General features: G+C 44.0%; 1 protein-coding gene across 2 annotated transcripts in view; it reads left to right on the forward strand.

Annotated features, from left to right (window-relative positions):
• Positions 1-10744: 10744 nt before the first annotated feature.
• Positions 10745-18268, forward strand: part of LOC119969436 (pleckstrin homology domain-containing family G member 4B-like) — a 232485-nt gene continuing 224961 nt past the window's right edge. Inside the window, exon 1 of one of the 2 annotated variants that reach the window (XM_038803071.1) lies at positions 10745-11308. In XM_038803071.1, the coding sequence (XP_038658999.1) occupies positions 11306-11308 (3 nt within the window). In that variant the 5' untranslated portion in view covers positions 10745-11305. The remainder of the gene's footprint in view (positions 11309-18268) is intronic. The other variant, XM_038803069.1, reaches the window with a different exon arrangement.

An 18268-nucleotide genomic window follows, 5' to 3' on the forward strand; every position in this document is an offset into this window, starting at 1 on the left:
ACAGGCATTAGAAAGGCCTATGGAGACCAGAATGCCAATGTTATTCCTGACTTACTGTGTCAAAAGCAGTATCTGAAGCTCTTTAACAGAAATTGATGTGAGAATGAGAGGCATTTTACGGGTGCAAATTATGACAGACTATTTTGAGGAAAGTAGATTAAAGGACAGAAAATAAGGACAGCTTGACACTGGGGCCATAGCCGCAGAGGGAGAAGCAGGTCAAAGCCACATAATAGGCATAAATTTAATGAAGGTCAGACTGAGATCGCAATGGTATAAAAGGGGAATATAGTAGACGGAGAGGGCCATTATGAAATACTGGTTATGATAGTCTTTTGGGTTCAGGCCTTATTAGCATTTTGTTGGAGAGCTCCATGCACTACTAGCTCTTTGCCTCTCTGCTGGCTAAGTTGCCAAGTCAGATCAGCTGGGGATATGATTGACATGCAAAGTTCTTTGTGAAAAAGTGGTACTCCCTGCTCTCTCAAAGGTCCTACAAAGGTTAACAAAAGACAGCTTCTGGGAGTAACCTCCAGTGGCCCCACTGAAGATTGCTAATGACACCTTTCAACAGTTAAAGAAATAGGGGAGGCATAAATTGTACTCCCATCAGCCTATCGTTCTTCTGTAACAGACATTGGACCCCAGATTGCATAACTGATCAGCCTCCCACATGCTTTGGGTGGGAGCGTTGAGGAATCATTTCGCGACCCGCCCTAGAATTGATTCAGACAGAAAATGGATGCATAATATTCACATCAGACATTCAGTTGCTGGCCTCGAGACTTTCAGAATAGAAACATGCAGTCCGCAGCTGATTTTATACCCCGATCAAGGCGTAGTGCTGGATATATTCTAACAACGTATATTCCACCTTGACTGCAGGCATTTCCTTTATTCCAGTCTGTCCTGGGATAGTTAAAATCGCCCAATTTTATTGCCATGTTGTTCTTGCATACCTCTCTGAACTGTGTGCTGATCTCTCCCTCTAGTTCATCTCCATATGTTGTGGTGGTCTGTAATGCACACGAGAATTGAACTATTTCCCTTATTATTCCTTAATTCTATCCATATGGGTTCTGCCTTAGCACGACCCTTAAATTCTACTGCAGTGAAACGATCCTTAACTATACTGCCACCCCTTCTGCTACTCTCCCTACCCCTTGGAAAATGTTATAACTTTCAACATTAAATCCATCCCGTGAAAATATCAGTCACATAGTTATTAATTCTTCTCACTCTAACTTTGTTCTGAATGTTTTATACATTTACATACGTTCTACTCCGTTGATTCCATTTTTGGGGGCAGTACGGTCCATTATTTCTTCTTAACTCTGCTGTCTCGATATTGCAGTGTCTGGAAACATGGTAATCAACCAATCACTATTTGTTCAGTTGCATGATATAGACACAAAACTGAATCATCCGAAATATACCTCAGGGGAAAATGGGTTGCCAGCATTACTGATTCATCAAGGGCAAGTGTGAGGTAAGAGCAGTGGAAGATGTGGAGGGAAGAAATGTGTTCAAAGTGCTTGAGTTCCTGGACAAATAGTGAGTACAAATAGTTGAATAAAATTCAAAATAATTTGGCAAAAGTACAGCCATAAATATCACTTCACTACATGAATTAAAGGCTAAAGTTTCTTGTGCATTGAATTTTTAATATATGAAGTTAAACTTTAAAGTGCGACAATGCATTCATATTCACTGAGAGAGCTACACAGTAAATCTCCCCACTCTTGCCTCTGTATAATTGTTTCCATTTGTTTCTGCATATAGTTCAAACCCTTTGCTGCCTCCACACATTCTGCTCCAAATTTGATTGGCTCCCTCAGCTGAAGACTTACCTCAATCTTTTTTTCTTTGCCTCACACTGCTGCTTTCTGGGTTAAAGTGTTTTTCAGCTGAGTTTACACCCCGTCAGTGCACTAATGAGAAGAAAAAGGGGGCGGGGGATGTGGGGTGGGGAGTTTGAAAACTGCAATGTTAAAAGATAAGATGCGTACAACAACCTAATTAAAAAGACAGAAAGGAATCTGAAGGTTAAAAGAAAGATCAAAGTGAAACGTGGCGTAATTTGCTCAAATTGATAAAGAAAATCGTAAAGTACAAAGCAGTGGTAAGATCAGAAATGAGCAAAAATATGGTGAATAAAAATTGAATCAGAAAATGAGACAACAAAAGTGAAAATGCAAGTGGATAAGAGGGACTTTGAACAAAATGTCAATAGAAAGGTTGAGTGTTACAAAGACTAAAATGTAATTTGATGCTTCATTGGAGCAACGGTAATGAATTTTAGGCCAAGATCATCTAGGCAATAATTGCCGTACTGTTGCTGCACTTGTAAATTCCCCTGACTTGATGCTACTCCACATTTCTTCTGGGGCCTTCTGAGACCTGCTTTCCCAGAAATGTGAAGCATCCATCGGGGAACTCTGTCCCAGAGTTGGGGAAGGCAGGGCACACCCCTTTTTATGGCACTGGCTGCCGAAACATAAATTTAAATGTCCAGTCTTTGGGAGAATGGATGGGTGAGTGGATGAATCAGTGAATTGGTAGGTGGGTAGGATGGTTAAGGTCGGTAAGTGGGTGGAGTGGATTGAGTGGGTGAGGTGGGCGAGGTAAGTTGGTAAATTGGTGAGGTGGATAAGTGAGCACAGTCAGTAGGATGGGTGAGGTGGGCAAGGTGGGTGGGTGAGATGGGTTGGTTGCAAGTGGGTAGGGTAAGTTGATAGGTAAGTTGGTAGTTGGGTTGGCGAGGTTAGTGGAGGTTTGGTGAAATAGTCATGGGGTTGGGAGGGGGCTAGTCCGGGATCAGAGTTGTAGTTGGGGGGGGGGGGGGGGGGGGGGGGGGTCAGGTGTTTAGTCGGTTGAAGGGTGAGGGGAGTATCAGCGCAGCAGTAGGGGTGTTGATGTGGGTAATTGGGTCATGTCAGGAGGTAGCTGTTGGGCTGGGGACATATTAGGGTGCAAATGTGAATGACTGGGGTATCAGTTCAAGTGTTACTCAGGCATTGGATTAGAGGAATCTGTCTCGCATTTGCTGGGTAAGTTTCCAGGTAAGAGCCACAGAACTGTCGATGTCTCTGACTACTCAGTGTCAGATACTTTCACGGAGTGTCTCGGGGAGAATGGAAATTGCCCATCGGGTGTTTGTACTTACAAGAAATTTCCATGTAGCTCTATGTGTCAGGACTCCCACAGGCTCTCAAGCGCATCTTTGGTCCTTGAGCATACATATTGGAACCCTAGTTGGTGCTGAGTTATGGCTGCAATTTGCCAAACTACCATCAGGGTAAGGAAGGAAATTTACCAAGGGTTCCTGATGCTGGTCATGAGACAGGGTGGTGAGATCTTGAAGTTGTCTTTTTTTCCCTTTATTGTTCCATGGGATGTGGGTCCACTGGCAGGGTGAGCATTTATTGCCCATTCCTAATTGCCCATGAACTGAGTGGTTTGCTTGGTCATTTCAGAGGACATTTAAGAGTCATCCAAGCTGATATGGGTATGAAGTCACATGTAGGCCAGACCAGGTAAAGATGGCAGATTTCCTTCACTAGGTGCATTTTTACAACAATTGGCAATGGTTTCATGGTTACCCTTTGACATTTAAAATAATGCCATCATCAGTCATGGGATTTGAAATAGGGTCCCCACAGCATCACCCTGGGTCTCACGTTTACAAGTAGAGTGACAATATCACTATGCCACCATCTACCCCTGCATGTGCCCATGCGACCAAATGGTTAACCTTAGCCAATAAAGATATCACTGCTATCACCTATTTGACCTCTTACTGAAGACTAATTCCGCACTCTAGGCAAATAGAAGTTGCAGTTGGCTGGTTCCCATATGACTGTGCAGAGGTAACAAATACATATCAAATGACCGGTAGTTTTTATGGGGAATCTGCCAACCATCTGTCATAACTTCATGGGATGTGCCATATACACAGCTGGAGAACTTAACACAGAAAAAGACCATTCAGCTCAAATGGCCTAGATTAGTATTTCACACAAGCCTCTTTCCACCTAATTTGTCTCACCCTATTTGCATATCCTTCCATTTCTTGCTTCCACATGCAATACTGGGGGCTTGTGACAAAATTGAGAGAGTTTTCCTACAGAGTAGCCAAGCAACAGCCTGATGTTGTCCTATTCAGAAATCATACGTTCTAGCCAATGTCCCAGACAGCACCATTACTATTCCTGGATATGTCCTGTCCCAGCATCAGGCCTGACCCACTAGAAATGATGGCACAGTAATATTCACTCAGGTGGGAAAGGCCATAGGAGTTCCCAACATTGACTCTGGACCCCTGTGATATCTCAAGTTATCAGGCTAGACTTAGCCAAGAAACCTCCTGTTGATTAACACTTACCTCCATCATTATTAGAACATAAAAAATAGGAGCAGGAGTAGGCCATTTTGCCCATTGATCCTGCTCGGCTAGTCAATAAGATCATGGCTGATCTGATTGTAGTCTCAACTCCACCTTTCTGCCTGCCAGCCAGAATGATTGACTCCCTTACAGATGAGAAATCTGTCTAACTCAGCCTTGAATACATTCACTGACCCAGCCGTCATTGCTCTCTGGGCAAGAGAATTCCAAAAATTAAGACCCTTGAAGAAATTCTTCCTTATCCCCAACGTAAATGAGGGAGAGACCCTTTAGTCTGAAACTTTGCCCCTTCATTCAAGATGCCCCATGAAGAAAACATCCCCTCCACATCTATACTGTCCAGCCAGCTGACAATCTTATATGTTTCTATAAGACCAGCTCTCATTCTCCTAAACTGAAGTGAGTCTAGGCACAATCTACTCAACCGTCACCCATAGGACAACCTCTGCACACCAGGAATCAACCGAGCGATCTGCCACCGATCCCATTATTTTCCCCCTTAAGAAGGTCAAAATTGCTCGGAGTACTCTGGGTGTGATCTCAGCAATGCTCTATAGAGTTGCAGCAAGACACCTAAGGCGGGAGTCTCCATCCCACTGCATCCATTTTCTGGTACGGAATGCCCCCGCTGGCAGCGGGATCCTCGGTCCCGTCAGCTGGCCAATGTAGTTCCCCATTGTGGCCACCCCCCCACGCCGTCGGGAAATCCGCGGGCATGAGTGCGCTGCTGGTGAAACAGAGGATCTCACCAACAAAGAATCCAGTCCCTTATTTTTATGATCCACCGTCCTTGCAATGAAGGCCAACACATCATTTGCCATCTGAATTACTTGTTAACGTTTTGTAACTCAAGTACGATCGCATGCAGATCATCTGGTCTGGGACATCCTGCAGCCTCCCTTCATTTAAATAATATCCATTCTTTCCAACCGACATTTTCTCACATTATACGCCATCTGTCAAATTTTAGCCCAATGATGTAACCACTCCATATCCGTTTACAAATTCGCTGGGCTGGATTTTTGCTACCCAGATGGTGATTGGTTCCAAAGAAGAGTCATTGGGCTCAAAAGGTTAATTCTGATTTTTCTCTCTTCACAGATGCTACCAGACCTGCTGAGTTTTTCAAGCATTTTCTCTTTTCATATAAAAGCAGGTGGTTATGGTTGTTGGAGCCCCAGGAATTATTATGGGCAGTGTCCTTGGCCCAAACAGCCTTGGTTAAAACATGGACAAAAGAGCTGAATGCCAGAGGTGAGTTAGAGTGACTGCCCTTGACAACAAGGCATCATTTGACCTAGTATAGCATCGAGGAGCCCTATCTAAACTGGAGTCAATGGGAATCATAGAGAAAACTCTCTGATGGTTGGAGTCGTACCTGGCACAAAAGAAGATGGTTGTAGTGGTTGGAGGTCAATCATCTCAGCTCCAGGATATCACTGCAGGAGTTGCTCAGGATAGTGTCCTTGGCCCAACCATCTTCAGCTGCTTCATCAATGACCTCCCTTCCATCATAAGGTCAGAAGTGAGGTTGTTTGTGGATGACTGCACAATGTTAAGCACCATTCGCAACTCCTCAGATAGTGAAGCAGTCCATATCCAAATGCAACAAGACCTGGGCATTATCCAGGCTTGGGCTGACTAGTGGCAAGTTACATTTGCGCCACACAAGTGACAGGCAAAGACCATCTTCTGCAAGAGAGGATCTAACCACCGCCCCTTGACATTCAATGGCATTGTTATCACTGAATCCCGCACAATCAACATCCTGGGGGTTATCATTGATCAGAAGCTGAACTGGATTAACCATATTAATACAGTGGCTACCAGGAGACTCAAAGGCTAGAAATCCTACAGCGAATAACTGACCTCCTGACCTCCCAAAGCTTATTCACCATCTACAAGGCACAAGTCAAGAGTGTAATGGAATATTCATCATTTGCCTTGATGAGCGCAGCTCCAACAACACACAAGAAGCTCCACACCAACCAGGGCAAAGCAGTCCATTTGATTGCTTCCTCTTTCACAAACATTCAAACCCTCCACCACCGATGAACAGTGGCAGCCGTGTGTATCATATACAAGATGCACTGCAGTAATTCACCAAGGTTCCTCAGACAGCACTTTCCAAACCCACGACCACTACCACCATGAAGGACAAGAGCAGCAGAAACCTGGAAACCCCACCACTAGGAGATTCCCCTCCAAGTCACTCACCACCCTGACTTGGAAATATATCACCATTCCTTCCCTGTCGCTGGGGTAACATACTGGACCTCCCTCCCTAACAGCACAGTGGGTGTACCTACACCTCAAAGACTGCGGCGGTTTAAGAAGGCAGCTCACCACCACTTTCTGAAGGGCAACTAGGGGTGGGCAATAAATACTGGCCTAACCAGCGACACCCACATCCTGTAAATGTGCCCAGTCCTGAATCCACAACCTTCTGACAAGAAGCAAGAGCGCCATCAACTGAACCACAGCGGATACATTCTTACGCATACATGTAAATATATATCTATGTTCTCACATATGAATCCCAGGGTATACTCTTACACATGTGGTGGAATTTAATGCTCTCCCTCATGTTGGGTCGGATATTCTGGTCGCGCCCACTCCGAGACCGGAAATTCTTACCTGAGGTGACTGGACCTTTAAATGATCCGTCAAAGTTTTCATCCCACCCTTGATGATTCCCACGGCAGGTGGGACCGGAATATTTACCCAATGTATTTGGTTGTGGGGGCCATTTAATCGGGTAGGGTGGTTCAGGTGGGGATCTCGCTTCTTTCCCGTCTTCACCGTAATTATGTCTGTGGTGGGGAGGCCCATGGATATCCTTCCCACCCTGCGTAACTAATACCCATGTAAGGGCCTCAATCTGCCCCTGTTGGTCTCACCCAACCATGAGCAGGAACTCACCATGCTGGGAGCATGTTAAACAAACACTGGCATGTTTGTTTGTGAGCTCCCAGGGGGAATTCTTGCTCAAAGGCACTCAGTGCCTGATTGTGGGACCTGATATTGGGTAGTGGTGGTCTGCTGAAAGTCATCCCTCCGTCCTTCCTGCCGAACTCCGTCATTCTCCCGCTCCCACTGTGAGGCAGCAGTGCTAACCACAGTGCCACCTACCTGAGTGACACAGGATGCAATGGGCCTTTTCAAACAGTGGCGATGATACTTGTGGACTCTCAGCCAGTGGCCAAAACGCCATTGTCTGCCCATGATTATAAACCCCAGTACACATTCCCACATATGAAGGTCCGTAACAGGTACATTAATATTCTTGAAGAAAAATGTATCCTGGTTTGCTCTCCCAGAATTCTGCTGTCTGTTAAATTATTGAAATACAGTTGATGCTTTAGCAGTCCATAAAACCAATTCACCTGACAGTGTTGCATGTCCCAGAATGCAGGCAAAAATTGACCACACTGTTTGTCGTGCAGTTCTGTACCGGGCCAGCTAAGTTGCAAAATGTAAGGTATGCGTGTGTTGTGAACAAAGTTGAAGAGGTCATCAAAATCAACAATTTATCAAAATTCTTGGGAATTGTTATTTGTAAGGCCACTATCTGAATGTATCATGCTTGTCCAAAGGATATAGAAACTTCTACATGTGACAGGAGAGGATTGATTAAATTCAGAGTAAAAACAATCTGACAATTAAAGACAGACATCTGGCAAAGAATTTATGGAAAACAATTCACTGCATTCCAGATCCACAGGCAGGCACAGAAAACCATTAACAAAGCAGACACAAGATAGCCGAATGCGCATCAGAGGTTTTCAAAGTGCCTGTTTCTTGATTGGGTTAATCTAGTGATGCAAGTGGAATTTGTGTTTGTCTGTACTGTTCACACGTGTCACGTAGTTTATAAAACATTCAGCAGCTCATAAAATTGCCATTTTAATGACTAATTATGGGTGTGATCCAATTGAGAATTTTTCTGAGTAAAAGGGTTGATGTAATTATCATTCTGTGCTGTTAACTATCATGAATACAGAAAATCAATACTCTGAATTGATTCATCTTTTACATGGCTTATCACTTCATAGGCAGAATTTAATATGGGTGATTCAGAGTCCCTCCCATCAACTAGAGAGCTGATGAGGGCCCTGCATGACCACTTCACAGGAAGGCCCGCTATATTGAACAGGAGCGGGCCTTCCCCGGGATCAACGACCCCAGGGCCAGGAATCCGTCCGCCAAGAGCTGCCTGCCAATCAGAGGTCAAAAGCTCTTAATTGTTCAGTAACACTGCGGAGCTGGTGGCTGCTGCCTGTATCGCACCCATCCAAGACCCCGGATTGCTGTGAGGGGCTGAGGCCAGAGGTGATTTGTGGCAGGTGGTGGATTGTGGGGTGGGAGTTACTGGGAAAAGGGCAATAGGTTAGCAATGAGGGCAAGTGGGTAGTGCTCAGCAGCCTCCACCTCCAACTTCCCACTGAGTGCCTGACAATAGGGGATCCCCTCACCCCTTACTTTTGGGGTTCCTCCATGGCAAGACCCCTTGGATGAATACTAGCAGTGCAGGGGTGAGGCCCCTAAGTATCCATTAATTGCCTAATTAAAGATCTGACTAGGTGGTGGGAGTGGGATCAGAAGGCCATCCATGAGCCTCCTTGCTATGTAATTAATTGGAACTGAGCCGTGAAGGCGATGGGATCCTCACCTGCCACCCTCCCACCCAACTAAATGCCCTGCTCCAAACTTTCCACAGGTGAGGGCATTAAAGTCAGCCCATTATGTATGTTAACAGCTTTGGTGTTAACTAGCCCTGTGTTATCCCATTTCAAAATTGAAGCATTTAAGGGTAATTTTATTTTGAAGCCAGGTAAGGAACATTCAGTCTATAGTCCAGTAGCCTTGGCTGGAAAGTGCAGCTCAGAAGGTTAATTGACAGCACAGTATCATTGAATCATACAGCAGAGGCAGACCATTCTGGCCATTGTGCTAGTGGCTGCTCTCTGAAAGAGCAAGTAATCCTCTCTTTCCCATATCCCTGGGGGGAAAAAATCCTCTTAAGTGCTTAAACAATTCCATTTTGAAAGTTACTGTTGAATTTACTTTGACCACTGTTTAAGGAAATGTCTTCCAGATCATAACAAATTTAGCAAATTACCTTAAATCTGTGTCCCCTGGTTTCCAAATATCATTATCATTTGATTATGGGTAGGTATATTGAGTGGATTCATTCATTATAATGAATTACCTGGTTGCGGGCAGGTATTTTGTACATCAATTGTCTTCCCAGGCACAAAATAAAAACAAGGTAAACAAGGCTGTGATGTGGCAGTGTCCATCGCCAAACCTATTCCCTGCTGTCCACCCCAGTGTTGCTGAGGGTTCAGTGATGGAAGGGCAAAAGGAAACCCTAGCCTTATCATTGAGGAGTCCTGCATGAAGACCTAACCCTAAGATGAGACACCTGATGGCTGCTGATGCCCCTTGAACAGTGAATATCAGAGGAGGAAGACATTTGGACAAATGGGGAGATACTAGCATTTGAAACGATTATGGAACTCTGGTAAATACCTCAGTGGATCTGAATACTGTGTTCAGCAAGCCAAAAAATTCAAAGAGCCTATAAATATTGTAACTGCTGATTTTTCAGAATTTGCAAGCAACATGATAATGCCATTACGGAGCACTGCTGAGCATCAGCATCACCCTCTGTCTTCAGGCCATTGAAAACTTGCCTAGATCATGTTGCCAATCTGTGGTACTCATTGATTCAGGGATTGCTCAGGATACCACAGTGGAGCTGTCACAAATGTTTACAGCCCCTCCAGTACCGAGTTGTTCCATAGCTCACACAAATGCCACAGAGCGCCAGGAAGATGGCAAAGGCCATTAAAATTTCTGAGGACAAATCCTTCCGAGGTGTGTGTGGGTGGGTGGGGGTGTTTTTTTCACAGTTTCATGATAGGAAGGGAGGTCGTTCCTCGTGTCAGGAAGTCCTGGCGCGGAGACCCGGAGGCGGGGTTATTGGTGACTGAGTGGAAAGAGGCGCCCTGGACTGCACAGTGGCAGAGTGAGTGAGCTGACTGTGGCTCACACCGAGCTGCCGGCTTTCACGCAGTTCTAAACATAGTGCTGGATATTCCAGAATTAACTTGGGCTCCATTCGGCTGCAAAATAAAAATGAGTCCTGTTAAATGAAAGAGGCTTTTGTGTTTTGGGTGAGCTGTAAAACCTATTTACAATGTGGAAGAACGAATTTAACACGTTAGGTTCTGGCTCTGAGGGCACCACAACATCGTCTGAGAGAAGCACAGGCTCTCAATGACAAGTGGCAAATATTTGTTTGCAAGATTAGAGACTCCCTCGAATAAAGTGACAGAAATTAATTTCTGCGTGACAGAGTGAGGTAACATTAATGTTTTGGAGCGGGAGAGCTCTCATGGAACCGTTTGTGTTTGGTAACCTTAAAAGAGAACGACATGAATGCTCAGCCCGAACTGGTACTTCACTGCTGGCTGAAAATGTTCAGTTGAAGTGTTTTTTTTGTTGAACTGGCAAGGAGGCTTCAATCTTTGGGAATTTCTGAAAACAGGATTTATTTTCCCAGACCTCCTCCCCTCCTCCCTCCCCCTTTTTTTATCAGCCTATTTGGTCCACTGAAGGAGTCACATTCATGCATTACTTCTCCCACTGCTAATCACTTTTCTGAGTTGAACAGAGCTCCGAATTCATCGGGTCATGCTGCATTCTCTGAGTTTACTGCTCTGGAGAGACCTGACAGTGTGCGCGGCTGAATGCAGAACTTTGATCGTTGCAAGTGGGGAGTGCTGACCCTTTAGCACAGGCTTGCTCTTCTGAATACAGACGGTGTAGGCGGATCATGCATCCAGAAGCAACGCTGTTGTTCAATGGGATGTCGGCTATACTCTGAGGAAGATGGTAAAGCTCTTTTTAAAAAATGTTCAACCGCTGGTTTAGAGAAGTTTATAGCTGCATGCTTCGCTGGATATGTAACTTTTGAAAGTCTCGAGGACTGGAGTAACATTACTAACCCTAAAAAAAAATCCAGAACAAGATTGCAAATGTTAACCCATTAAGAAATATTCTTTGGAGCATTATTCAGTATTGGAAAAGTATGAATGTTCGGGGCCTTATGTGTGAAGAAACAGATGACTAAGGACTACACATGCCCCCCCCCCCCCCCCCCTTGTATTTTCGTCTGTTAATGTTAGACTAAAAAATTATCTTTGCTAATTCAGCAAAATAACTGAACGTAAGTGAAAAGTGGTGTCCACTGTTGGCAGATTAATGTTAGAAATAGGTGAATTTCAAGATGAATAAAGAGTAACTGTATCTATCATATTTGGCTTAATATTTTGAATACTATGGAGACAGGATTAACTAATTCATCTTTGGGGACATCTTGTGCAATTAGAACATACTACACCTGCTTTTGTCAATGACTAGTGGAAGGTTACTCTCTGTATTGCTCAGCCTTCTGTATTGCTTATAGGATTTCATAAGATGGATAGGGTACAAGTCGTAGACAGGGATTGGGGAAACTTGAGTATGGGAAGTTAGCAAAAAAAGCATGAGTAATCTGGTCTGGAACATATTTTTGTTCTAGTAATTTGTGGCAATATGGCCTTCAATGCCAAGGCCAATGTTTGTGATGAGCTGTCTTCTTGAGCCACTGCAGTCGTGTGGTATAGGTGCTCCTGTAGCGCTGTTAGGTAGGGAGTGCCAGGATTTTGAAACAACAGAGTGAAGGATGATGCATGACTTTGAGAGAAAGTTACAAGTGGTGGTGTTCCCTGCACCTGCTGCCCCTGTCCTTCCAGGCAGCAGAGGTCACAGGTTTGGAAGGTGCTGTCGAAGAAACCTCGGTGAGTTGCTGTAGTGCATGGTACATAGCCGCTGCCAGTGCTGCTGATGCAGGGTATGGATGTTTTAGGTGGCAGATGGGTTGCCACTCAAGTGGTCTTTTTCCAAGATGATGCAGAGATTTTTGAGTGTAATTGGAATCACGCTCATTGAGGGAAACACAGAATATTCCATCACACACCTTGTAGCTAGTGGACAGATCTCAGGAAGTAGGCTGGTGACCTCAGAATTCCCAGCACCTGACTAGCTCTTGCAGTCATAGTATTTATACAGCTGGTCCATTTCTGGTCAATGATAACTCCCAGCGTGCTGAAAGTGCGGAATTAAGTGATGGTAATCGAATGTCAAGTGGAGGAGGTTAGACTCTCTCTTCTTTGAAATAGTCATTGACTGACACTTGTTGCGTTCAGAAGTAAATCGACTGAGGTAGGCGTGAAAGAGGGCGATGTTATGGTGGTGAATATAGTCAGCCCTTGTGATGGAGAAGATTTGAGGTGGGACTTTCTCAAATCTCTGGTTATCCCACCATGGAAAGCAGGTGTTAAGGCAAGTGGACAGTGGTACCCTGGGTGGGATAATACTGGCAGCAGCCAATTAAGAGGAATGTTTTAACATTCACAAATATAAAATGTGCTTTTACAGGGCCAGAGAGACCGTTCATTAATAATTATAAACTTAGTTTGCTGTTACGAACCCAAGTACACCTCATTCAACAAGGGTTAACTTTTTCAAGAGTTATTACACTGAAACTAATGGTGCATAAATGTAAGTTCATGCCAATTCAAGTGATTTCTCAAAACTTCCATCTGTGCAGACTTTAACAGTGCACCCTGTGGAGAAGAAGGAAATCACTGATGGCAATCTCTGAATTTCTTGTGTTTAACTGTGTATGAGTTGATGGTGGAAATTGCTTTCAGTTTCGCACCCGTAATGACAAAAGACAAGAAGGACAGAATTCTCTGTTTTTGAGATGTAAGTGCAATGGTGGGTGCTTTTCCTACTAGACTGAATGGTGGGATACTGTGCCATATTTTGCACCTTGTGAATTATGCACAAACAAGTTCCCCTCCATGTCACCTGGTGGGCTGACAGCGGATTTGTCTCACTATTAGTTGGTGGGTGTGAAGGTCCCGCCGCCATATTTAAATACCGGTCTAGCACACTTGTATCACTTTCTCCAGTCCTTCTGTCTTCAGCAGGCTGTGATGTCAGCAACCCAGAGGGAAATGGCTAGCAGTCTCAAGAAGAGGCTGTTTCTCAATTCAATCACCCTCCCTCCAGACACATTACCCACGAGGTGCCCATGTCCCATTTGGACCGCCACCCACCATATCTGGAGTCTTTGTGCATCCCCTTCCAGTAAATAATCTGGTATATCTTTGACTCCCATGTTTGTGAGATTTTCACGCAGCCTCATTGGGGTCCAGCTTCCATCCCCTTCAGTTGCCTCCCATCATTTATCTTCTTCATCCATCTCCTTGCTCCTCTGCCCTTCCAACCACCTTGCACAGCCCTCCTTCCACATCTCCCCTTGTCTTTGTCAGGCCTCTTCTGACCTTTATTGTGGTGGCTGCGTGAGTACCGCACCACAGTGATGTCTGGATAGTCCCAAGTGTGTGGCACCACAGGAGGAGACCTCCGTGCTCCCAACCTGAGGCACAGTACAGATCTGAGTCTGTGACAAAGGAATGTCCATGGGTCCAGCAGCACAGTGCTGTCCATGAAGACCAACCCATCATGAAACATTGAAACAAAAATCCATGCCAGTGCTTGACCTCCTAATATATTGTAGGCTTTGATAATGGCTCAGGAACTAGGAGCTATACCGACATCTTTCTCCCAGCTACATCCTGTTTCAGTCCAGTTGACGTGCTTCTCTTAACACTCTAGTAAGCAGGTAAATCCCCATTGGGCATTGCCATATAGATACTGAGTCAGACAAAAGACTCGCAAAGAGCAAGGATTTCCTAGGTTCAATGTTTTATCCAAGATAATATTACATAGTATGGGACAGGACCGTTGATTGGTCTCAGCATCACTAATGAGAAGAGAACAAATGCGGTTGCAGCATTTTTGGTTTTAACCTATGTAAACGCCCCCCGAATTTTACACCGATGTTGAACATGTGTTCAAATCTCACCTTTGCAGTATGAGAAATTGAATTGAATTTTTAATATCTCTAAAAGTGGTCTTGAAGCTGTCATATTCTCATATAAAACACAACTGGTTGCTTTAGGGAAAGAAACCTGCTCAGGCCTATATGCATATCCAGTCCCATGCCCAAGTGCTGGCTCTTAACTGCCTTTGGAAGTGGTCTAGCGAGTCATAAAGTCAAATGAAATCACCACAAAGAATACCACACAATTCAACAAGGCAGATTCCTACTGTCTTATTAACTCTTTAACTATGATCATGAGCTTTACATAATGTTGCTGTGTTTCTTAAATAAGACAAAAGTCAGTAAGAGTTACTTATTTTACCTAATAATAATCTGCACTGCAAATAGAATACAGTGTGAAGTGTCTTGGGATTTTAAAAACTAAATTAAAGACACATTCAAGTTGTTGTTGCTTTGCCTCTAAGCATAGTCATCAACTCCTGTGACTATGGGCGCAGCTCAGCCATCTCGTCACGCCCGACTTGGTATCGGGACGAGGCAGTTTAATCTCGAGAGCGGCTTCTCGCGAGATTTGCACTACTCAAAATGTCTCTTGAGATTTAATGGAATCTCATCAGATGTCCGATCTAGATCTCGCCCTCACTGGGCGTGACCCAGGTCTACAAATTTAATGAGCTGTACAACTCATTTAAATATACGTTCAAATATACCAGATTCTCCCAGCGCCAAGGACTCAACCGCCGCGCCTGTGAGATCTCACCAGGGCGTCATTTAGTATTGGTCTACACAAACATGGACCAGTTGTAATGGCATCTGAGGGTGTCATCCAGGCCATTAGAACCCCCGGGTTGTCGGGGATAAGGCAGTGTGGCACCCTGGTTCTCCCTCCCTCTGGCACCTGGGTACCATGGCAGTGCCAACCTGCCACTGCCAGGGATTGGGTCGGGGGGGGGGATCTTACCAGGTAGAGGGGGGTTGAGGGGAGGGTTACCAGGGGCCTCCCCAAGTTTGAGGGAGTTTGAGGGGGGGGTGTCAAAACTGGAGGGAATGGGGTCTGAAACCGGGTGGGGGGCTGGATTGGAGTAGTCTTACAAAATGATAACTCGATTTGCTCTACAGCAGGAAAGTGTGGCCTTGGCGGAGAGAATCTCCCCGAGGTTAAAAAAAAAGAACAAAGTGCATTTAATAACAAGATGTTTCTCGGCGCTGAAGCCATCGAGAAACATTCCGCTAAATGTGGCCAAAACCGCATATAGCAGTTCTTCGGATGAATCTCACCCTATATTAATTTGTCTCACTATTAATAGGTCACTGCATTTAAATACCCCTAAGAATTCATCCAAATTGCCCCATTTTAAGATTTGATTTAAAGTTTGGTTTAGTAAATACATTAGGTACTGAATAAAAGGCCTCATTTATTGGCCCTGCAACTAGTAATCTTGCCGGTGTCTTGCTTTGTTCTGTCAACAAAAGTTCATGTTATTACTTCCTGTTTTCCTCCACTTCATTTCTGCAATATTTCCTTTAATCAAGCCCTTGAAAGTCTGCTTAATTCTCACTTTTGCTCTTTTGCTGTAAATTCTCACTTTATGCTGTTATCTCTCACAACGTGGGCATCGCTGGCTGGGCCAGCAAAAACAAATTACAACAGATGATGGAAATCTGAAATGGAAACAAAAAAAGCTGGAAATCAGACATTAAACAATCTGCTTGAAATACTCAGCAAGCAGTATCTGTGGCGAGAGAAAGAGAGTTAACTTTCCAGGTCAATGTCCGTTCATCAGGACGGGAAAACATTGAGATGTAACAAAGGCAGCACGATGGTGCAGTGGCTAGCACTGCTGCCTCACGGTGCTGAGGACCTGGATTCAATCCTGGCCCCGGGTCACTCACTGTTCCTGTGCAGTTTGTACATTCTCCCCGTGTCTGCGTGGGTTTCGCCCCCACAACCCAAAGATGTGCAGGTAGGTGGATTGGCCAAGCTAAATTGCCCCTTAATTGGGAAAAAAAAGAATTGGGTACTTTAAATTTGTTTTAAAAAGCACTGAGACTTCACAGCTTTTAAGTAAGTACAGTGGCAGGAAGGTGGGGGGGAAGAGAGGAAAGAACAAAAGGGAAGGTTTGTTATAGAGTGGAAGGCAGCAAAAGAGTACAGTTGGAAGGAATGTAAATGACAAAAGGGATAATGGTGCAAGGCAAAAAGAGGTTGGTGTTGGTGAAGAAAAGATGTGTCTAAAGACACTATAAATATCCATGGGAACATCATTAGCAACAGCTACCATTAAAAACAAATGGGAGCAGTGATTGAAATTATTGATATTAATGCTAAGTCAAGAAAACTGAAGTGCCCAATTGAAACACGAGGTGCTGTTCGTTGAGCTTCAGTAAAATAATGTAGGAAGCCAAGAGCTAAAGGTCAGAGAGATAGCGGAGTGGGGAATGAAGATGTCAAGTGATTGGAAAAAACATGCATCCCATTTGCAGATTGCTTGGTGGAACACATCCATTCTGTCACCCAATTTTGCACTGGGCATCCCAGTGTCGAGGATTTATTGCCCATTTCTAGTTCCTATTGAGAAGGTTGTGGTGGGTCTTCTTGAACCATTTATATCCATGTTGTGACGGTACCACCACAAAACTGCTCGGCCAAGAGGTCAAGGATCTTACTTTTTTTTCTCTATCCAGAGTCAGTGTGTAACATTGAATCTCATCCTTATTGCCTGAACTTCTTCTCCAGTTTGCAATGCTCTAATCATTTTCCATTTTCCAAAATTTTCTTCACAAATGGTGTTGGCTGTTCCTTGCCACCTGCCAACCCATTGTTCACACTATATGTACCTTTAGCATCGCCATTTCTTCAGGTACCTTTTTTTTAACACCCCATTATTATGACATGGTATATATTCCATCAGCTGTTACCAATTGTTGATAGTTTCATTAAGCAATGTATAGCTCATAGTCTAAATTGCTGGGTTATTTTGTTTCTTGTTCAAGCAGAGCACATATACTTGGACATGAACAATAATCCAGTTTATGGTACTGCCATTGGATTAAGGGCAGTCTTGTACCTCGTGCCATACACAATTTAAACCAGTACTAATATGGACACAAGTTCAGGATAAGTCAACAAATCATTCAAATTTATTCATAAAATCAGAAACGGTTTTAAAATGTAAAACATTTGACCAATGATAAAATAGAGAGATAAATAATTTATAGCATGCAGTTAACTAGAGCCCCCACCAATTAGAATGGTCCCTTGAAGCAAAATAGGCAAAGTATTACAACAACTACTTTATAATTTTACATAGCAGCTTTAACACAGTAAAACATACCAAGGTCCTTCATAGGAGTGTTAACAAACAAGACTGACACAGCAACATGAATAGATTAAGGCAGATGAGCAAAACCTCATCAAAGAAGTAGGATTTAAGGATTATCTGGAAATACCAAACTGTAACAGGGGAACAACAATTTATACTGTCTGAGAGGAGAGTGCTGATTGGTTGGCAAGTGGACACTGATTGGTGGAGGTCTCTAGTATGTTAATTTTTTGAGAGCTCTCCTGATGTGTACAAGATCAAAAACTGAGATAACATGTCTCTTTTTTTTTAAAGCGATAATCTTAAATAGGAATGTGAGTTAAAGGGAAGAGAGGTTTAGGAAAGGAATTTCAGAGCTTAGGGTTCAGGCAGCTGAAAGCATGGTCGTCAGTGCTGGAGAAGGTAAAGTCAGGGATGTGCAAGAAGCCAGAATTGAAGCTGCTCAGGTATCTCGATGAGATTTAGGGCTGGAGGAGTTTACAGAGAGAGGAAGGAACAAAGTCATGGAGTGATTTGAAAACATGAATGAGTATTTCAAAATCAAGATGTTATTTATCCAAGATTCAATCTATG

The sequence above is a fragment of the Scyliorhinus canicula genome, chromosome 7 (assembly GCF_902713615.1).
Source record: "Scyliorhinus canicula chromosome 7, sScyCan1.1, whole genome shotgun sequence".
Classification (NCBI taxonomy): domain Eukaryota; kingdom Metazoa; phylum Chordata; class Chondrichthyes; order Carcharhiniformes; family Scyliorhinidae; genus Scyliorhinus; species Scyliorhinus canicula.